A 22,911-nucleotide genomic window follows, 5' to 3' on the forward strand; every position below is an offset into this window, starting at 1 on the left:
TCCGTAAGGGCCTCGGGCTGGGGGCTAGCGAGTGCGTCGGGCTCTTCGGCTGGGTATTCACAGAAGGTGCTTAGGGCCGTTCCGCAGCGTAGGGCGGCGACGGGTATAGGCGGCTGCGCGGCTTTGGCGCACACACAGAGCGCAGCAGCAGGAGCCCGGCACGCAGCGGAGGCAGCAGCGGGGACAAAGAGACTGACGGCAGAAACGGGGAGGGGGGCCCGGCGGGAGGCGGCCGGCGCCGGGAGGGAGCGGCGGGAGGCTTCAGCCGGGCGGGCGAGTCCCATGCCCCTCGGACGCCCGGGGAAGCAGCAGCAGCAGCAACAGCAACAACCGCCGCCGCCGCCAGCGCTCTGAAGCCGGCTGAGGAGGAGCCGGGGAGCCGCCGCCGCCGCCGCCGTCGTCGTCATGGCCTGCGCCGCCGCCGCCGGCCGTCGCCCGCAGTGCAGCGTCCCCAGCCTGAGCCGCCGCCAGCTGCCCCTGCGGGCGCAATGAGGAGCCGCGCCGGAGCCGCCGCCTCAGCGCCGCACTGAGAAGCCTTAGCGAGGGAGCGAGCGAGGCCGCCCGGGCCGCTTCACCCCTACTCCGCCCGCCGCGGATCCCACCGCCCCTGCCGGATCCCCTTGCGAGCGGCCGCATCACCTCCTGTCGGCGGATCCGGGAGTCCGGAGATCCCTCCGCCGCGGAAAAAAATAGTCCCGTTCCCTGCCGCCTCCCTCAGAGGCGAGGGGGAAGGAGAAGAGAGGGGAGGGGGAAGAAAGAGGAGGAAGAAAAAGAAGAAAAAAAAAGAAAAAGGGGAGGGGGGAGGAAAAAAAAAAAAGAGAGAGAACCCCGGCGACGGGATCAGAGGAGCCGGGCCGTGAGCCTCCGCCCCATGTGACTGGCGCCCAGGGTGGGGGCAGCGAGGCCTAGCAAACCCCCCTCGCTCGGGGCCGGGAGCGGGAGCGGCGCCGGGGGGGCTGCGGACTGGGCGGAGGCGGCTCTCGGACCCACCGGCGCTGCCGGGAAGGATGGTTTTGTGAGAAACGGGCGGCGTGAGGAGGAGGAGGAGGAGGAGGAAGGAGCAGCAGCAGCCGCCGCCGCCGCCGGGCGAAGAGCGCGACAGAGACCGAGAGGGGAGGGGGCTTCCCCGGGGGGGGGAAGGGGGGGGCCCGGCGTTTCATGTGGCGCGTCCCGCCCGTCTCCTCCAGCTGAGCGAGCGAGGGAGCGGCAGGCGGGCCCGCCGAGCCGCCGGGGCGAGGCGAAGGGGGAAGGCAGGAAGAGAGAGGTGATCGGGGCAGAGCAGGAGCGGGAGACCATGTCCGGGCGGCCCAGGACCACCTCCTTCGCGGAGAGCTGCAAGCCGGTGCAGCAGCCCTCGGCCTTCGGCAGCATGAAAGTTAGCCGTGAGTATCCTGCCGCCCCTGCGCGGCTGTCCGTCCGTCTGTCTGTCTGTCTGGCTCTGGCGGGGCTTTCCCCCCACCCTTTCCCTTCCCTTCGCCGAGGAGGGAAAGCAGCGGGCGGGAGCCCGGCCGGGGGCCGAGCGAGCGGCCCCAGCCCCGGCTGAGGCAGCTCCCTTTCTCCCCCCCCCCCCCCTCCATTAACCTTGAATAGGCGCACGCCGCCGCTTCGTTTGGGGCCTGTTGGGCAAAAAATGCCGGTTGGTTTGTCCTCTCCCTTAGCCTCTGATCGCTGCCAGCGTTGTAAGCGGCCTCTGGCTAATTAAAAAGCCTTTTTTTGTTTTGTTTGGGGTTTTTTGTTCCCCCCCCCCCCCCCCCTCTTGTGAAGCGGATTGGGAGCTCCCGTAGCCTGTATTTCCTTTTTATTTCCTCCTCGAAAGGAGGAAACGAATTGCGGGCACGCAGGTACGGCCGTGACATTCACGTTCATTATGTGTTTTTAAGCACTCCTGGCTCTGAAGGAGAGAGCTTGGAAGATTTTTCCATGCACCCGTAGATCGGGTGTGAGCACCTTTTAGTCCAGCCCATTAAAAAAAAAAAAAAAAAAAAAAAAAAGGAGGGGGAGGGGAGCTTACAAAAGGTGTCTCTCTAATATTCTCCAGGCTCTGGTAAAATGCTCAATAGAGGGGATAAGAAAATGATTATTTTGACATGTGAGCCTATGGAGTAGTTATTTCAAGCTCGGCATGCCTTTTCCAGTTTTCTGATCAGAGGAATATTTTTAAGAATGAGGCCTGTGCTTTATTCTGCACAGGCGTGTTGGAAATTGTGTTTAATATGTGCCCATCCTTCGTATTCTAGCTTGTGGGATTAAAATTATGTATTAAATCTGAACAAATGTACGGTGCGAATGGAAAAAGGCCCTGTTCTGAGTCGCTAAGATTTGGCTATGTGTTTATAGTACGGCATTTCTTAACTCCTGATTTGAATATGTTCATATTAACAGCTAAATTGTTCTTCCAGATTCATATCAATAGCGTAGTTTTCAGCGATATTTTCCGTTTTCTTACGGAAATGCGGGGTGGCATCTTTATGGGACCAGGAATGCTTGATATGCATTACCATTCAATTGATCTATTTGATACTTGCGTATAGCCACACCTGACATGGCTCTGTGTGTGCATGCATGCATATATCACATTGTTTTATGCATTTCATGCCAAAGCGCTATAAGATTGTGAGCTTTTTCACAGATCAGAAATTCTGACGTTTTTCTGCACCGAAATGTCTTCCACTGCGGTTGAAGCCTTGAAGAGAGCATTTGGCTCAGGGTCTGTAGTCTACCTTGTATCTGCATGATCAACGTGCCTGCAGCACTTCAAAAAACATGGGTGCAGTTAACCCCTATTAGCAGTATAAGAGCGTATGTTTGATCAGGTCCAGCATTAGCATTTATTAAGGATTCTTGATCTGCATGGAGAAAAACCGTGGGTGACTCCATTTTAATTTATTGATTTACTTTATGTGCCTGTGGAATAGGAAGCAGGTCTTGTTGATCAGTATTTCTGCAGGTGGCTGTCTAAACCAAGCAGGACCTAGACCTGTCATGCTCAGCAATTACATTTGTCTTACTCGAGCTCTACAGCTTGATTCTTGAAAGGTCATTGATGCTCCTTTCCCGTTTATTTGAGGTCACAGACTAGACAGATGCTTGCCTGTGAAGAGGGTGCTAACTGATGCAGACCAACAAGTTTGCAAATATGATTCAATCCCAAGTGTATAACACTGAGGGAGAGACAAAGGCCGTAGCATAAAGCACACGCACTTGTGATAACCCCCACAGTCGCTCTAGTCATGTGCTCCTGGTCCTTCTGCTGTCTGGAAAAAAATGTCAGAACAAAGCAAGAGAACCACATATAAGGACTCTGTGGGAAATGCAGTTTATATTTTCAGTTAATCCATCCATGTAAGACAGCCCAGGAAGTTAACTTTTTTTTTTGCTTTGTAAGAGAGAAAAATTCCTGGGTGTCAAAAAGGGTTATATTTTTCTGGTTCTCATGAGTTTTGTTAGCATATTATGGCATGATGTAGCAAGTTATCTATTACCAGTGTTGAGAGCTTGAGGGGGAAAAAAAAAAAAAAATGTGTCTTGAACAGAGAGTTTGCTCTGCTCTTTCATTTTGCTATGTATTTGCAGTCTGGTACTTAGTTACATTTTGAGCCCTTTTGAGAGAAAGCTGGGACAAAAGAGTCCTTGTGAGGTAGGTGAAAGTTGATGGATTGGTATCTTCTGAGTCTCTTGGACATCTTTAGTACCTCTGTCTTGGTGCGGGTCTTTTCTGAGTCATCAGGGAGCAAAACCTGACTTGTTTGATGTCAATCTTTTTGCTTTTATTTGTAAGCCTGGAGTAGTGGTGAAATTAAATTATGAAGTCACTCTTGCTCTGGTGTCTCTGCAGCTATTGCTGCTCCTGGCTGAGCACTGCAACTGTTATCTAGGAAGGATGGATCCAAGCAATGAGGAAAGGATTGATAAAGTAGTAGAGGAGGGCTCGCTGATCCTTGTGTTACCTGGGAGGAGCAGTACTAGAACCATACGGTGATTGCTCTTCTCCCCAAGCTATATGGGGGAGAAAGAGCGAGCAAGGATTTTTTCATCTCTTCCCTGTGTAATTTATTAGGCTTAATTTATGAGACTTTGTTCTCAGAAGTTGGTAAGAAAGCCTGAGCCTTGAATGAAAGGATGGGAGATTACCAACAGCTACTTCTCTGGCTGTTGGGAAAGATGACTTCTCATGCATGCTGCTGTCATTGCTCTGTAATAGATGTTACAAGGGTTTTAACATCTCTGCAAGAGTAGGAACCCTGTGGCCTTCTTACATCTCTTTCAAGCCATACCAGCATCAAGAGTACCTTCTGAAATATGACTATTTTTTCTTTCTCTATTTATATGTTGGTGGTTTTGAAATCACTCCACCATTTTTTCCACCCCACTGTATGGATTTCTACATTGAAGTAATTCTCAAGTAGGTTATTCTTTGTGCAGCTCTGTATTGCTGGGTTTGTAGGCTTTCCCTGCACAAAAAAAAAAGTGTGTGTTCTCCTTGTGTTGAGCCTGTCCCTCAACAGGAGGGAGCTGAGCTTCCAGTTGTCCACTTGCTGATACTATCAACCTGCTGGTTATAGTATAAGAGAAGACGTTTGAACTTGAAGCTTTCTTTTGTTCTTCACCTAGTTGTTCTTGCATTGCTTCCAAATGTACATTGTTTCCCAAATGGGACAAAAATAATCCTGAAATATAAAGGGTATTCATGCAACACATGACCAAAAATATCAGTATAAAAATAGAAGTCTTGAAGTTTGCAGTTTGAGAATTTTCATCTAATGACTGTGGAATTGATTTTTTTTTTTTTTTTTTTTTTTTTATTTCTTCCCTGAGCTTCTGGAAAATAAGTGTTTCAAGTAACACCAACTCCTTGTAGACAGCCCTACTTATTGTAACTGGAGCCAATTATCTTGTTGGTCTGCAGTAAATAATGTCGTGGCTAACGCTTGCCATGAAGAGTTTTTTTGCTCCATGTGTGAGTGTCATGGCTCTGTAATTGGTTATGCAGAATTTGTTAGCTTGCAGGGCGAGGAAGGCAATTTTATTTGCTTTAGCTAATTCTAATGTTGTACACATACTCTTGGTTGCAAAATCTAAAGGACAATCTTGTAATAATTCATTTTGGACTCTCTGGAAGAATGTTACAATGGTGCCAAACTTGGGTTTTGTTGAAGTTTTTATTTTCTTCTTAGAGTCACTGTTTTTTGTACTGTATAATCTCCTGAAAGCACAATAGCTTGGTAAACCTGTATTGCTGTGTACTGTTCACACATGGTACTACTGCTGGCATTTGAGCATGATGCATCTTTCATTGGCATAATGGCTCTTTAAAAAGTGGTTCATGAAGGAATAAAGTCTGGGAGTTTGTTGCTCTGTTAGTAGCCACTCCACAAGCCAGGACATAAAAGTGACCGATTTTTAGGTAGCATGTGGTGTCTAGGTGACAGTGTTAAATTAATACTGTGTGATATCCAGGTAGGTGTGTAGGAAGGGCCTTGGAAAAGAGCACCCTGGTCAACTTCAGGGAGAAGGAATGAGTGGGGCTGTTGAAACTGGCAAAACAATGGAGATAATGCCACCTTCTGTTTCTCAACCCAGTTAGGGTAGGGCCCTCTCTATTGCTTTGATAGCAGTTTCTGCCTAATTGGTTTCTGAAACTGGAAGCTGCCCATCCTGCTCTCCTTGCTGGAGAGAGGAAGATCACTCCCTTCCAGAAGCCTGCTGAGCGTTATGTGTCTGGCCGTCGCTGATCCTAGCCCTGTCCAGCTTTCTGACTGCTGCTGGGTGAACAGCTTTCCTCATGCCTAAACTTGAAAAAAAATTGCACTAACGGGGTCAGCTAATGACCACGTGCGCTACAGTGAAAAGTGCCTCATGCTATAGTGCCCCAAAGTCATGCCTTGCAGTCTGAAAAGGAATAAAACAGCTGTCTGCTGTACTTAATTCTAACACTGCCAAACTATTTTCTCTGTATTCATGTCATTAGGAATAGTTTAGCAGAAAAATAACTAGTAAAAAAAGTGAGGCCTGCCAACGGAACCTGTCAAATGACAATTTGACTAATTATTCTGCTGTGTCCCCCACGTCTTACTTCTGTGGGTTGGTGGTTTAGTTGTTCTTTTTCTTGTAAGACCTATTGGGGTTTATCCTGAAGCTTTTCTTCTCATTCTGTTGCTGTTCTGCATGTTTCTTCTTCCCTTAACAGCTTCCTGGAGGTGATCCCCTGTTGTATTATCACTTGATTCGCCTTTTGTATTTCTTAGCCATATTTTAACCAACTACTTAAAAAGCTGTGGAAACCCATAAGGCTTATGGAGTATGTTCCTTGCCTGTATGCATCCCAGCTCTGGAAGTTGTTGTATCGCTTCATCCGTTGACTTGATAGGGCCTTGTAGGTGTCACAAAGCAGTGGTGGTGTATGTATTCTGATCTTTTTCTTGGGGGATAAGAAAAGAAGTAGTTCTTTGGCATATATTGCTGAAGACCACCCCACAGGCTGAAGGGTTTCCCTCTACTGCCCCAAGAGCTCTTTAATTTTGATGAGTTATACCTTTAAGCGCTATTTTAGATAAAACGTAAAGGATTTTTCCAATATTGGTGTCCAGTTGACTCATTGCAGGTCTTCATAATGATACAAATCTGTGGGATATTGGCTATTGCTGTTCCCTCGCCCCATGCTTGTTCTTGAACTGGATGGGTGAGTGATGTGAAGAAGATTCTGAAAGCCTATAGGATGTCTGCGTCTGCAAAAAGCCTGCAGTTAAAGCTTTGTGCTGTGACCAGCTCTAGCATTTTCTGAATTTAATTAATGCTAAACCCCTTAGTTATTTGAACACATTAGCTAATATGCAAGGTGGTTGGAGAACACTTGCAGCCTCTTGGTTCAAGCTGTTGGAGTCTTTTTGTTTTGAATGACTTGATGAGTCCCATTTTAAATTGGAAGGTCTGTTAGCTTTGAGTTTCCAGAAATTTCTGTAGACTTAAGACTTGAACATTTTTCTGGAGTTCTCTTCCTTTTGTTTTTGTTAATTTTTTTTTTTTTTTTTTTTTTTTTTTTAATTCTACTCTGAGGACTTTCAGTCACCCATAGCTAGTGTGGGAAGTGCTAAAGTGGCTGTCTCCTGCAGAAGCTCTATGGCTGGTGGAGTTACTTGGCTGCTTTCTGAATTTAATGAGCATCAGCCCAGTGCAGCCTTGAAAGACGAACAAAACTTTTAAATTCAAGCAGCTATGAAAAGGAGCTGATTGAAAGTTCAAATGCCTCGCAAAACAGCTCTCCTCATTTTTCTTTGACCCAAGTCCATATAAAATCCAAAATTTTGTCTTGTCAGCACTTCCTTCAGTAAGCTGCACAAATAGATGCTCTTTTATTTATGTATGTTGAAAATATATGCTAATTACAGCTTTTACAATGTGGCAAGAAAAGATACTCCCTCAGACATAAAGGCTCAAACCCATAGAGTACTGTACAGGTCAAACTCCCTCTCTTTAGGTGCAAAACCAGGAACTCCCTTGGCACTTCTCATCTGATGGAGATTGTTGCTGAAATGCTGCATACTGCCATTGGGGAAGACATAAGTTTGGCGGCATGATGGTCTATGCCACTTTATATTTTTTAATTGATTTAAAGTGTAGTTGTATATTGAGTGCATTGCAGCAATCTGGTCTTAAGATGAGAAAGGCGTGAGACATGGTAGCAAGATACACCTTTGTGAGAAATAGCTACAACATCATAGCCATGCTCAAACAAGATGTTCATGGTCAGTGCTGCTGTGTCTCATTAAACAGAAGCCTGAAATAAAGCTCTACCCGAAGCTTTTGCAAACTAGATTTGGATAACCACTATAGGTAGAAGTGCTTTCATCAAATCTTCAGAATCCCTCCCACTCCCATTGGTAGCGGCTTACCATGCTGTAGAGAGGGGGTCAGTTATCTAGGTGTAGTCCGTGAGACAGTGCATGTTTGACTCAATCCTATGTTCTCTAACAGTGCTGCTGTGTGATGTTCCATCTGTGCAGTAGGAGAGATGAGGTGAGGTGATTTCAACAGAAATCCATGTTGGAGACCTTACTGAAAGCATTTCTATATCACCCTCTGAGGATTGTCAAAAATGTGGATGCCCAGAAGTCATACTGATGTGCCTCTAAAGGAAGTGGACAGTGATTTTTCTTGTATGATCAGTGCTATCAAAGAATCTTTTCATTAGGTGCTCTTGCCACAGATGACTTGTCTGTTGTTCAGAAAAGGAAATAAAGCAAAGCAGTTCATTCTGTACTTTTATCTCTTGCAGACGGGAAGTAGATCTAAGCATTTAAGGTAATTTGTTTTCTTGCCTAGTCTGTCTTATAATGGAAGAAAGGAAAGTGGTAGGATAGCTTGTCGATGTCAAGCACTGAGGGCTTTTTTTTTTTTTTTTTTTTTAAAAACAAAAGCCACAGAGCAACAGCTCCTTCTGAAGGGATGGCACCAGTCCTTGCCAGAGAGTATTGCCACTTCTCCATAGCAGTGGACCCAGTATTTTCTGGCTTAGCCTCATCAGCTGAGGGGCTGTTAAATTAGTATCAGTACCACTGCTTCCTGCACATGGAGTTGACTAGTGAGTTGGCATTAACTGGGCGAAAATGAGTTGCCAAGTATCTTCCACGTGATTAATTTCTTGATGATTTGCAAGGTGTCTGCGTCAGTAATGTGGAGTCAATTTAGCTGAAGGAATAGCGCTGTGGGGTTGCAGAGGGCCTTGGTGCCTGCCATAGGAAGTTCACTTTAGCTTGCTTGTAAGTAAGAGCTTGCAGCTAAGAAAAGTACAGTTTCATAACTTTGTAATAGGTCTGAATAAGGCCGAGCGCCTCTTGCTTTGTGGGTTATAATGACCAATGTAGTCACGTTGAAAGTAGTGAATGACTGTTATGCTGGTGTTACGATAAGGTTGAGTTGAATTATTTAGAGGTAGCTGCTAGTATTTTTCCTTTGTTTAGGTAGTATCTGTTGATTTTATTTTTGAGTCTGGAAAGTGTCTCTTAAACATAATGTATTACAGGAATGTGTAGTGGTATAGTTACGTTGCCCGACATGTCTCTTCAGGCAGTTGGGTGGATTTGAAGAAACCTGTTAGTAGTCGAAGTGCCTGACAGTAGATGATCATAAAGAGAGATGTGCTGATCAGAAGAGAAAGGGAGGATGTTCCTGATTGATACCACTGGATAAGTAATGCTGTAGAGGGTATATGGAATTTAGGAATACTGTGCTGCTGTGCATGCATGAAGGTAAGTGTTTGAGTGTAGTGGCAAAAGTTGCCACAGGCTTTTGGATCAGAGCACTTAGAAGGAGAGAAGTTGGGTGTTGGCTCTGAAGTTATAACCAGAAGGGAAGCAGCAGCTGAATTTTTCCAACCAAGGCAGACTTCTTACAGCCACAACTGTAGAACATCGTCTGTTTTGACTTTTTTAGTAGGAATATAATTCTTGTCGGCTACAAGCCCTGTAGTTCAAAGAAGTATCTTTTGCCAGGAATGCAGGCAATTGTTTAATTTTCAGACAGGCCAAGAATATGTCTTACAGAAAGATAAACTAAAATGTGACTGTTTCTGCAAAGAAGAATTTCTTGATTCACACCCCGCTGCAAACAGTTACATAGAACCTATATTATTACTTGTATCCCATCTCTCATGTGCTTCATTTGTTTTAAGTATCTATAAAAAAGTAACACAATGAATTGAACCTGTATGAGTGGGTTTCCTTGAGGGAGGAGGGGGACACAAATTCATCAGCCTAAATAAACAGAATATTTGGTTGTTGGCCAAGTAAACATGAATCATTTGGCACAGATATGTATTGCCATGAATGAAGCCATAAATGAATTTCCCCATATTTGTGGGAGGTTGAGTATCAGCATCAGAAAGAATGTTTTATGCCTTGCTGAGAGAAGAAAAACTTTCTGGCAATACTTTTTGCAGGTGAGTTTTTCTTTATATATACAGTTGCTCAATTGAAACCTAAAGAAATGGAAAATAATGTCGTCCTTGGGAAGATAGTATCTGTTGTCTATTTCACTTCTAATCTTGCAGTCTTACTCATGATTGTAGGTACTGGCTTGGGAGCCATGGGTATGTATAGTGTAATGCAGTGTAGTAGTTGCAAGTTAACGTTTTTTTTTCTGTGTACCTCAGAGAATAGAGAAACCTAACTAATCAAATTTCAGTTTTAGAGACTTTGAAATGGGTTTACAAAAATCGTTAATTTTGGATTACATGTTTTAGTAACCACAACGGACTGCAGAGTTGATTTGAGTCTTGGGGAAATGCTTTAAAGGCCCATGGAAAACTAGGTGTTTTTTTTCTGTTTGTCTGGTTTTGTTTTCTAGTGCATCAGCTAGTGAATGTACTAGAGACAAAAGCATGAGGTTTGTGCAGAGTGGGAGAACTTTACTATTCCAGAAATGTTGGGCCCAAACTTCAGATGATACTTGCCCGTGGGAGGGCAGAGAGCGCTTTGACTGCAACTCCTAGAAGGGAAGGTACTGGCATTTTTAGATTGAGCTCGACTTTGAGCTTGCTCTTCCTTGATCAGTGCAGTAGGCATGAGTTAGTTTGGGGTTGCGTATAGATTTTTTTTTTTTTTTTTTTATGCAAGTGACATGGGCATGGCAGTTGAGTATGTTTGTTGGACTTTTCACATGTCTGGATATAAAGTTCACCAGCAAATTCTCTGAATGACATTCAGTCGGAATGTGTTTTAGAAATGTAGTTGGCTTAATAGAAGATCTTCGTAGGGTAGTGAATGGTACCAAATCTGCAAGTCTCTTCTATTTCATGATAGACTCAACTTCAATGGACCGAAGCTTCTCTTTGTCTGGAGTTACTGGCTTTCGGTGTCCATGGAAGCTGACAAGGGCATTGCTGGGATTTGTGACAGCAAAAGAATGGCGGCTGTTTTCCCAGGTGGCACATTTGAAATGCCTGTGGGATTTTGCAGACAGGTATAGATATTCATGAGGCAACAAACAACGTTTTCTGTGTAGCGTCAACACTTCGGCTTTATGCAACAGCCTGTGAAGGCTTTGCTTTAGAGCTTCTGCTTTAAAGCCTTTACAGACTGCTTTAAAATGTTCTGCCAAATCTGGGTTGACTAATTACATTTCTGCAGACCAAACTTGGGAGTAATGTTTTAATACTTGAACAATAATTGTTTTGTCAGAAATAGCGAACCTGTTTCTCATTTGACTTCACGTGATACGTTCTGTGACTTGGTAATGTCCTATCCCACTAGCATTAACATTTAATTTTGATGCTGCTCGGGGAGCTCTGAAAGAAGCTACATTGCAACCTAATGTGCTGTCTTCTATCACTCTAAATGCCTTTTTCCCTTTGAGTGTTGTGACTATGGGAGACTTTTCTCCTGGTTGCAGATTTTGCACTTAGGTTGTCAGCAAGCCAATTGTTAAAAGAACATACTGGTAAGGTAGGAAATGGGATTTCTGACTTTAAGTTGTCGAGATTTTTGTGTGTATGTGGCTATAAAATTGAGTATTTTTAAAACTCACAGGAGGTTAGTTTTGAGGTAAGGTCATGGTTGCTATATGACTTCAAAATAAGACTTTATTTTCATTCAGTGAGTTTCAAAGTTTTTGGTATAGGGGGAGGCTTGAGACACACTTAAAAGTTTTGCAAGTATTTGCAGCACTATTTAGTGAACCTGTAACAATACCCATGGATTTTTCAGGATATTATTGCAAAAGCAAAAAACCCAAACACCAAAACCCCCAAACCAATTGTAATCTTACACCTCTAAGTACACCTGTAGTAGGTGTGGATCTGTCTATTTTTAAGGAAACTATGGTCTATCTGTCACTTTTTTTGACTAGCTGATTCAAGCATTGCATTGAACCATTCTTACTGTAGTACAAAAGTTCATATTTACTTTCAGAGCCGCTCATGGTATTCTTGTTTTGAGTATCTGGGAAGACTGGTAACATGTAGGTTTTAACTTGCTCATTTTGGCTGTTCATGCTTACCGTGCAGCCTAGTGTCTTCTGTACTGTGGTGCTTTCACCTCTCCCAGCACTCTTGTGTACTGCTGTGCTTCCAGTGAAGTCCCCAAGTCGTGGTGCACCGGGCTTTGCTGGTGTATGGATTCATCTGTGGAGGTGAGCAGCCCTCACCTAGTACTTTGCACGTATGCCTTGAGTCTGGGTGAATGGAGTAAGCAATTCTGGCAGGGGGAGAAAAAAAGGCTAGTAGGACTGACATCTCTGTCTGTTGTGCTAGTATGCCAGATGTTTTTCTGGGGAATATGAGGAAGAAGTGTATGAAAAATGTATCGGTAGTCCATTAAATTGTAAAACGGATGCAGGGTGTTTATGCAGTAGGGAGAACAAAGTGTCGATGCTGAGGACTAGACTTTCTAGAAGGCTGCTGTACATAGGCTATTACAGTTTTGCTTTGAGACTATAGATACAATTTGTTATGACTCTAATATATTTGAAAGACCTGTTATTTCTAAGTATAGTAGAGAACAAAGGCAAGTATTTCTAAAAATTCAGATAATGTCCCAGATTTTGTCAGGAAAAATAGTTAATAAAGGGGTGGGGGATTTGTCTGCTGATGAAGAGGAATAATGAGCTTTCATCTGACACTGAAGAGAGCAGATGTTACTGAACTCCTGGAGATTTGTTTGTTGAAATCCCTTGAATTGCTCTGGGCATCTCATGTGCTGTTTTACTTTGATTTCTCATTCTGTCTGTATTGATATGAAACCCACTCATACTTAAAAAACATGCAGCGAATCAGGTAGTGATTATTTGACCACTGTTTCTTATGACTTTCTTCAACCCTACTGTATGGAATTATTCTGTGTGTGGAATCAGCTCTACCATATTTAGTAGTAGTTTTTGTGCTTGCATGGAGAGTAAGTCATTAAACCTTAAATATACAACTACCTCATAGTACCCTTCCCCCGTTTTTAAATGAAAGTACAAAGACCTAATGCAATAATACTAGCATTCTACCAGATCTGTAAATTACGTATGAAATGTTCTGCTTTGTAAAATGTACCTCTTTGGATGTCCTGAGATAGACTATATAATGTATAACTCTTTAAATGGTGTGAAAAATGGAGCTGAACTATAGTAACATATTGGAAGTTGGTTGGTCTGACTAGAGAGTCGGCACTGCTACTGAAAGTTCAAGAGTGTGTTTTCTTCTGTAGAATGCAGGAAGGTAGACTGGTGCAGTTATGAATCACTTTTGCTTCATCTTGGCATAGTATTAAGAAAAAAAATATTCCTTTGTGCTACTAAAAGAGAAATAGCTGAAATCCTCTAGAAGATATTTGAAACTGCCCTTTTAAAGAATACAGTACTCTTAGATTCTTACAAAGTGACCCACCCCGTGGCTGTTCTTTGAAGAAAAGGATATGTAGACCACATAACTGAAACCTCTTAAAAGGAGATCTGCCATGGAACGTGCTGGTAAATGGAGTCAATTGTGTAGCATGAAAGTGCTTGTTCAAAAACACATCATCCACTTAAAACTTCAAATGTGTACTTTTATGGAATACTGTTAATTTTTTCCTACAGTAATTCAGTCACAGCATCATTTTCATTTTTTTGGCTTTGCACAGCTGAGAGCTCTTTGTTTCTGTAAACTGATGTTGGACATGGGCAACAAGATGCAGTGCTGGAGAACGATGTAATTTATTGTTGGGTAAAGCTACTGAATGTGCTTAAAATATATGGCATACATGTATATATAATTCAAGGCATATATCTGTATGCATACCTCCTGTTAATTGCTGTGGTGTTATTCGTTGGGTGCTTACTTATGACTGCTCTCAAAGACAGAAAAGTGGATTAGGCAATGCCTTGATCTGACCCAGTGTGTCTATACTTACAAATGAAATGTCTTTATATTGTTTGTGCTCACTTTCACACTGTTAACTATTTTATATATCCTGGCGGAAACTCAGGCTTTTGTTTGTCTAAGAAGGGTCTGCAGCCATTATAAAATAAATGTTCCTTTGAAGTTAGTCAGGACCCATAGTCAAAACTAGAAGGATGGGTCAAGGGGGTTCTGCAGAGTTTTCTTAAGTGTAGTAGTAGGTTTTTTGCAGCTGATCTGAGTAAACTTTCTAGACTTGCAGATTGCATTCTCTTCAGAGGTGCTCCAAGGACTAAAGAGCATGTCTTCAAAATGATCTTGACAAAGCAGTGGTACCTAAGTAGGATGAAATTTAACAGGGGTAGATGTAGTCTATTAGTGTTCAGTAAGACTTGGCTGTGCAGATAACAGGGTGGGGTATAACTGGGAAGGCAAGAGATCTGCAGAGAAGAATCTGGAGTTAGGTGTTTGCACAGTGGCCATGAATCAATTGATGTTGCAGAACTAGCAGATTTTTTACTGGATGTATTAACAGGAATGTCATGTAAAATACATGAAGTTAGCCTTCTCACTTCTTGGCGTGCTAATAAGCTTAAGTTAAAATGCAGCAGCTAGTTTTGGTATTTTACTGGGGGAAGAATAGTTGCAGGCAAAGGGGAATGGTCAGAGATCTAGAAGATGTGCTCTAAGGGAAAGCTGAAAGCACTTTGGATGATTTCTTTTAGAGGAGACTGAAGGGAGATTTCTTTTGATAATGTTCTCTAAACACATTAAAGGCAGTTGGAAAGAAAAGACTAAGCTGTTGTCTTCTCCCCTGGAGATGAAACAATTTGTGGGCTTAAACTGCAGCAAACATGCTTTAAGTTAGTTGAGTCAACTTCTAAGAAAAACGGGAGCACTAGAATAGTTTAGGAAGGCTGTCAGATTTCCAGTAGTGGCAGTTTTAAAAATGAAGAATTTTGCCAGGTAGTTTATATATATAAGTTTGGAGAGGTTTTAATTAAGACAGCCTGTGGTCCCTTACGGTATTATTTTCTGTCATTCCAGTTATTTCTGCATGGTCCTGGGATGAATTTCAGTTATAGTGCACTGATCCTGTTCCTTTTCCCCTTGGGATGAAGTAGCCTTGTGCTACTGGCAGCTTGCTGGCAGTTACTGGATGTGAAGATGAGGATCTGTGAAACTGGCCACAGCTTCAACACTTAAAGGCTAGGTAGATTATCTTAGAGGGGTTAGCTTCAGTCTGGGAATTTAGCGTATGCAATGGCTTGTCCTAGCCTTGGCATGTAGCTCAAAGTTTGAAAGAATCATAGGATAGTTTGGGTTGGAAGGGACCTTTAACGGTCATCTAGTCCAACCCCCCCTGCAGTGAGCAGGGACATCTTCAACTAGATCAGGTTGCTCAGAGGCCCCGTCCAACCTGACCCTTGAATGTTTCCAGGGATGGGACATCTACCACCTCTCTGGGCAACCTGTGCCAGTGTTTCACCACCCTCTTGGTAAAAATGTATTCCTTTTATCTAGTCTGGAAGAACTTAGCCTTTGAGTTTAGGTAAATGTACTGTATTTGGAAAAGCTTAGTATGGTTGGGGAGTCTGTATTTTTAGTTACAGGTTTAAATCAGCTCTGAATTTTGTTTTTTGACATAAGTGCTGTTCAAATGAAAGCTTGCTCTAGTTTGGTAGTCCTGTACTGCAGTTGAGAACCGCAGACATTCTGTGGGGGATCTCTAGAGCTTACTTCATGTGGGTCCTGAGAAAAACAATGCTTTCCTTCAATTTTTGATCCTGTGGTTCTTACTCAACACAAAAAAATGTAGAGCAAGTGAAGAACTGCTCAGAGCTTCAAGCATAGAGCAGGACCATATTGCAGAGGCTGTGTAAGTACCAAGCTTATGATAGAGGATGTCTGCCCAAAAGAACTTACAGTATAAGTAAATTATTTTGGTGTATAATGCCAGTGCATGAAGAATACTCATCCCTTAATACCTAACTGTCTATTCACAGTAGTCACTTTAGTTTTTATTTAATAGATGGGCAAGTGTCTGAAGATTGTGTGTAGAAACCAGATGTTGCATAGAATAGGAGCCAAGGAAGAAAATAAATTCTTGGTCTTGTACATCTATGGGGTATAGATAGATACATTCTTTACATTTTATTAGTGCTTTGGTGCAAAAGTCAAAGATTTGATGTGGACCTTGAAAATCAAAGAATTGCCTTTTGTCACTTTATTGCCTAATTTTTTTTAGGGATTTTAATTGGCTTACACCTAGCTTTTTGACATACAAATAAGAGGGATGTGTGAAACTTAAGTCTAGAGCTCTCACATGAGAAGCTATAAAGATACTTTAGAGCAAAAATGATTATCTGTACTGGTACGTGGTTTCCCATTTGGTGTGGAAACTTTGACTAGAACTCAGCAAATACTTCTTTTTCTGTGCTTCTCAAAGCTACAGTCTTAGTGTACAGGTGAGGTTACTGTGGAAGGCTGGAATCCTGAACTACTGTTAATGTAACTTCTTTTAAAATTATAATTTGGTTTTGTAAAATTCTGTTGGTGCCTTCCATATTCCAAGTAATTTCGAATATGTGAAACAGATGTCAAATTAAATTTTTTTGCTTCTAATCTGCTCAAACGAGAGAGAAGAAATGATAACCCTGAACCTTATGCCAGAATCCTCCTAAGGTCCAGTAACAGTCCAGAATGCCTTTTATTTTTTCCCTTTTAAGTCTTTGGCTGGTGAAAGTTTTAGACCATTAGTGGTAAGAGAGGCTCTTGCTGGAGACTTGTACTTCATTTCTAGGCAGTGCTTTGCTTAAGGCTGTGCTTAATGCTTGCTCTGACTTTGACATGCACAAAATAGTCCATCTTTTAGATGTCTTAGACGGTTGGGACATACAGTTCTTTTTTTGTCTGCAGCTGTCATCATCTGAATGATGGAAGAGTTTACAACTTAGGTGTTGTTGAAAACTTATTCCTCTTCCCTGTTGATAGCTGTGAGAGACCGGGGAGCTTTTGTTGACATTCTTCAGCTACAGTGCTGTGACAGTGACAAGAAGTCAAGAGAATAACCTGGCATCAGAAATGGCTGCTAGGAAAGAAGTAAGGTAGAGCCTAACCAAGTGCTCTTTTTGGCTTATTGGAATCATTCAGATTAATGGAGTTTTCTGAAAATGGATAAAGCTTTAAAATAAATAACAACAAACAAAAAATACTCTTTCTTCCGTGAGCTTGTTTTTAAGAGTTCAGGATGCATTAGATGAGTATGAGACAGTTAGTACGTTAACTGAAATTGTAAGTTAATGCAGTTGTTATTATTGAAGTAACTTTCTCATGGAGAAGAAAAATTGGAGAGAAGTACTCGCTCCTTCTCTTCCATATTTGTCAAAATATTAGTAACTTCTCTTCACATTAAAGACTCTTCTGATTTAAATTGTCACATCTCACTTTCTTGCTCCTTTTCCTTTGTTGTAGTCAGTATTTGTGCTTGAAACTGCATGGAGCCAGAGCTCTTGAATGGAGTTATCTCTGGGAAATGTTGTGGGTTTTGTTTGTAGTGCCAGAGTTTAGCTGATGTTACATTTGCAGGGGTTTTTTTTGTGGGTTTCAGTTTTATGCAAATATGTTTTACAAATATAAAAATCCTTTTTGAGGGAAAAGAGCAAGTGGAATGGCAAACTTGAAAATGGGTCTGGTTTAAAGAATGCAGTGGTGCATCTTTGGATTAAAAAAGAAAGCCATGATAATTTGAAGTTTCAGATCCTACTAATGTCTTAAATATGTTTTTTTAAATGTTTCACAACTTTTTTGATAATAGCTGTTGGAGCTCTTCAGAGGTGGTGGTAGAAGCGTATGCAAATGGACTAAGTTTCCAGATTTGGACTAAAATTGATGTGGAGATCAGTGGATCCAGCTGGGAATTTTTTAATTAAGCATCTTAATTAAGTCATGCGGTGTACCCAAAAGCACTGCTCGGTTATAGGGTAGAAGAACCATTGCCTTGGCTGTGAGTGAAGCAGAAATACTTCGCTGTACCACCCTTCAAACTCCTGCGAGTGGGAAGAGAAGATGAAGTCAAAGTTGCTCAAGAAAATCTGAGTAACAGCAGTAAAACTTGTACTAAAATAAGAAGAGCGTATCTTGCCTTTTCTATTCTTAAACACTTTAACACAGGACAGATTCTTACTTTGACTAATACGAGAGTACAGTAATGTACAGGAATACTTCAGTGGCCATGAATATAGGTGTCTTAGAGACAGCATGCTATAACGTGGAGAGCTCATATGTTGAAAGCTTATCATTTGGAAACGCGCAAGCACAAGGTTTTGCACAAGGATGTCAGTATGATGGGGACGTATGAACAATATAGGTGTAAATGTGGTAAGAGATTCTGTGTAGTGTACTCCAGTGGAGACAGGTAAATGAGCAGAGTCATAGTTGCTGCTGCTGAGGCTGCATGTGGAGTACTGCGTGCCCGTTGCTTGGGCTCCACAAAAGGGGAATTGAGTCTGAAGCACAAGCCAGCATTATCAGGGGAAAGGCAAACTGGGAAGTGAAACTGGTGATATTTGTCTTAACTTTAGCAAAATAGTCAGAGAGGATGTTGATTGTATTTTTTTTTCTTGGTAAATACTTTGAGGGCAGAGTGAGCAAACATTAGTTTAATTATTGCTTTTACTTCCCTTAAGTACAATGCCTGTGTAAAAACAAGGGCACTGAAGTTATAAAATGATGTATTTTCTGTCATTAAAATCTCTACTTTCTGTTCTTCCCACCCCCCAAAAAAGAGATTTTTAGAATATCTTTCCTCACGAAAAGGTAAGCACCTTAAAGACTTACCTTAATTGAGCACACACTGAGGGCTATACAATATAGTTTCCTTCAGTAGGAAGAAGTTGGACTTGGGGACCTAAGAGATCCTTTTCGTTTTTCTGCTTATTATAAGATATATACGAGAAATTAAAGCTGAGAAGCTTTCATGATTTTAAACCACTACCAACAAAACCCTGAAAAAAACAACTTCAGCCATGCTGAGGGGAACATTCTGGCATACATGGAGGCATCCTTTGTTGTGGCTTGAAGAGAAAGCCTTGGTTGCTCTTGTTAAAGAACAGTTGTGTGCCTTCATCCAGACCACTAAAGTGGCTGGAATAAAGCTAAAATGAATAAATAGAAACATCCTAATTTAGTTGTTCACGAATGTGTATGGAATGTTTCTTTGTGGCTAGTAGTAACTAGAACAGCCATGTAGCTTTATCAGATGTTGAGTTGTCTTGACTTGCATTGGGTTTAGGAACTTTCTATACCAGCAGACTTGTTTTCCAGTTTCTCTCCTGCTTAAGATTTGGGACTAGTACAAAAAAGCATTTTGTCTATACGATAACATCAACTTTTTTCCTGAGTGTTTTCTGTGAGGAGAAAAGAAGTAAAAGAAACTCTACCCTCTATTGAATTTGTCTGGTTTGTCCAAGTATTTTACCATTCTTTAAGGCATGAGTATTTGTTGTTGTTGCCTCTAGCATATTAGGAATGCTCACAGACTAAGGGAATCCTAGGTTTAAATCCCATTTTCAAGTCCATAACTACCAATGTTCTGGTTGTAATCCAAGTTCAGGGACTGAATGAGTATTATGCAATGAACTATGTCTCACTTGAAATTTAAATTGCTTTTAGCTGTCACCATTTGTGCAGCCTGGTTTGAAGTTGGATTATTTGACATTCAGAGGGGAGTTCGATGTAGTATCAGACGTGAGAGAATGTACTAGCCAGTACTGCATGTTAAGATGTACTGGAAACCAAGTTGATTTGAAAATACTGTAGACAGCCTCACCTTCTGAAGTTTAAGGTACAGTTAAATTTCTGTGGAGTTCTTGAGAGAAATGGGGTTATACTGTTAGAACATTCTTCTGTAAGCCATCAGTGTGACAGCTTGGATATTTAAATCCAGTCTTTACAGTATTTAAGTATAAATTCAATATATTGGAGAAGAATGTGGGATAACTACTTAAAAGTCATACTTAGTTGCATTTTTTTGTTGTTGGTTTGGTTTTTTTTTTGTAGGAAGAAAGTACATATCAGGTTTTGTGCAGAAGATCCTTAACAAAATTGTAAGCCTTATAATGAAGGCAGCTAGATAAATTCACTCGAGTTCTATTTTAAGTGCAATTTTACTTCTCCATCCAATTTTCTCTTCCATTTGTTCATTTGTTTTTTTTAAATAATAAATTTTTTACATACCTCTTTTTGCTTTTGTTGAAACCACTGTATTTTAGGTGTGGAGAGAAGAGTTCTTTCTCTGATCTTCTTGACTCCTTTTCTCAAAGGATTTTGTGAAGAAAAAAAATTGAAAACAAGATCGGTTTTGGTCAGAGTGCCACACCTATTTCCACTTACTGTTCTCAAGTCCCTGACCTACTAACAGCAAAAGCTTTTCTTGAAAGCCTTTTATTTCAAGACCTTAGGCAAAAATCTTAGACAAGTTAAGACCGTTAGTGTTGAATGTGGTTTGAGTGTGAAAATTTGTCTTCTAATACTTGTGCAAGCGAGGAGGTTCACTATCATGTATGCCCAAATAAGCTCAGAAAAACTTCATTTTGGCAGGGAGTTAAATCTAATCAAGTAGTGAACATCAGTACAGTTTGTCCTGTTTCCAAGCATAAGTAGCCTTGATGAGCTTTTATTTGGATCATTACTTTCTAAACTTTTCTTTATTTCAAGTCCTGTTGGACTTTGATAAAAGTGCATGCACAAGTGTCTGCTTATCATAGTTTATTTATTTTTAATGTACTGTTGATGTGTGTTGGGTGTTTGTTTTTTTTTTTTTTTTTTTTTTAAGTATTTTGTTCTCCCTGTTGACTCTCCTGCCATGGTTCTTCTGCACTGAACATTTTGGCTAAACTCTTGGGTTTTGGTGTTGTGTTTACTTTCTTTTTTCTCTTCTCCAAGTGAAATTTCTTAAATGGATAAGCACAGCTTTAAAGGAATCATTACAGGGAATTTTCTTTTTGTTGCTGTTATGTTCCTTCAGTAACGTGGAGTTTATTGTCCTTGTACAGTTGAGCCTCGTGCCTCAACCAGTAAGGTGGCAGTGTTGCTTGTTGCTGAAATGAGTCATGCTCCTGATTCTACAGGATGCTACCAGATAAACAGCATTGGGAAGGCCTACTATCAGCAAGCTGAACTCTTGCTGAAGATGTGTGTGTCTGTGCCATGAAAATAACATGCTTTCTTGTTCCTATCAAGTAGTCCAGGGTGTGCGTGCACTTTGTTTGTAGCAGATAAAAAGAAATTGTGATATGTAAAAATGAAGTACCAGTTTAATATGCTCTTTGAGGGCGTTTCTGCTGCTCTTGGTTATTGTGAAGCTTTAATGCAGCAGGCAGTGAAATTTAATTGTATTTACGAAGTAACCGCTTGGTCATTTGGAGTAGCTTCCTCACTGGTTGGTAGCTCGATCACTTCAGGGTTTAGAAGAAGCGTGCTCAAGTCTTGCCACAACCCTGCAACAACTTCTTGAAAGCCTGGCAAGTCATGTCTTCTGGCTATGAGGTGTCAGCCTCTTCCAGTGCTGTCACATACATAGAGTTTATAACCGGATATAAACAGGCTTGAACTTCTAAACCCTGGCTTAAAGACTTCTTTGTTTGTTGTGGTTTTTCATTTTTTTCGTGAAACCAAAATACTTAACCTTTTTGATGTAGAACCATCTGGTTTTGAACTCGAGTATGAGTTAGTTCACCAAACCTGCAGGTGGAATCTGAGGTGCTGAGACATGTAAGTTGCTGCATATAAGGGTGATGTTCCACCTTGTAGTGAGGCCATAAAATAACCACAGTTAAAACGAAGGTGTAAAATGTTGCCTGTGAATTTTGCATGTGGGCAACCATGGCTCTCCTCGGTTTCCTCTAACCGCTAGCACATTTCCTGCTGGTGGGTCCAGAAAGAAGAACTGAGGTCATTTTACCTGTATCTGTCTTGAACATGTGGATTCAAATTAAATGTTCATCTACCCTCTAGGAATGGAAATATGTATTTTGGCCTAATTTTTTTGGTAATATGCTTTGCCCTTTATTTGCTAACAAACTGGGCTCTCGATACAATTTTTATGTAAAAAATTGTAGTTAAATATAAACTGTAGTATTATTGGTTGATATTTTATTTTAAAATATAAAATATTAGGTAAACACTTTATTTTTTGATTGATTTGCAATACGAGCTATCTGCTTTAACTTGGTTGGAAACAGTACAGAGCACATGAACCGTAGGTCCTTCTACCTGCAGATCTTGGCTTTCATATTTCTCCGTGTGTGTTCAAACTCTTCTCTTTTGCCTCCATACTTCCCCCAGTACACACCCGAGTTAGTTGTTACTTTTGGCTGTGATCTGGGGCTCAGGATTTATTGTTTTGCAGAAAAACAACATTTTTCTACATAATTCCTTGAAACACAATGTGGCTACCATCCATTGTTCTGAATGTGAGGCTGATACAGTACTTAAATAAAAATGCCTGCTTTCAAAATGTCCCATTTTCCTCTCGTCCCGAAAGAACTACAGTTAGATTGCCATCACATGCTACATGTTGGTCCTTGGCATTCTTCTTCATGGTAGACTTAAATTTACTGGGGAAAACAGTCATTTTGAAAGTCAATAATTATCTATGGAGTCCTCTATAAAGAGTTTTTTATTTGAAATGTTGATGTCTAAAATGATGGCAATAATTACTGCTCTGAGGGTGTGAAGGGTTTCAGGTCTGTCAGTGTAACTAGCAAAGAACACAAGTATATTTGAACTTTATAAACTGTCTTAAAAAGCCAAGATAGTTGGGATCTCTGGCTTTTATAGGATATTAGGCTTTTTGAGGGCTCTCGGAGGACTCTTCTGCTTTCATATGTATAATATATCCACTTACAAATTCTCAGAACACACAGTGTGCTTAGGGAAAGCCACTGTTAATTTGTTGAGGCAACACTAGTTTGTTTACACAGCAGAGTGGTTGAATCCTTGCTTTAATAGTAAAAATTTGGCTATATACTTAGCTTAAATGTGTGGAATAACAA

General features: G+C 41.4%; 1 protein-coding gene across 2 annotated transcripts in view; it reads left to right on the forward strand.

Moving 5' to 3' along the window:
• The first annotated feature begins 691 nt into the window (after positions 1 to 691).
• The window catches only part of GSK3B (glycogen synthase kinase 3 beta), a 148,456-nt gene continuing 126,236 nt past the window's right edge, over positions 692 to 22,911 (forward strand). For both annotated transcript variants that reach the window (XM_030020997.2, XM_030020998.2), the window contains exon 1: positions 692 to 1,382. In XM_030020997.2, the coding sequence (XP_029876857.1) occupies positions 1,295 to 1,382 (88 nt within the window). In that variant the 5' untranslated portion in view covers positions 692 to 1,294. The remainder of the gene's footprint in view (positions 1,383 to 22,911) is intronic.

Source organism: Aquila chrysaetos, chromosome 7 (assembly GCF_900496995.4).
Source record: "Aquila chrysaetos chrysaetos chromosome 7, bAquChr1.4, whole genome shotgun sequence".
NCBI classification, from domain to species: Eukaryota; Metazoa; Chordata; class Aves; order Accipitriformes; family Accipitridae; genus Aquila; species Aquila chrysaetos.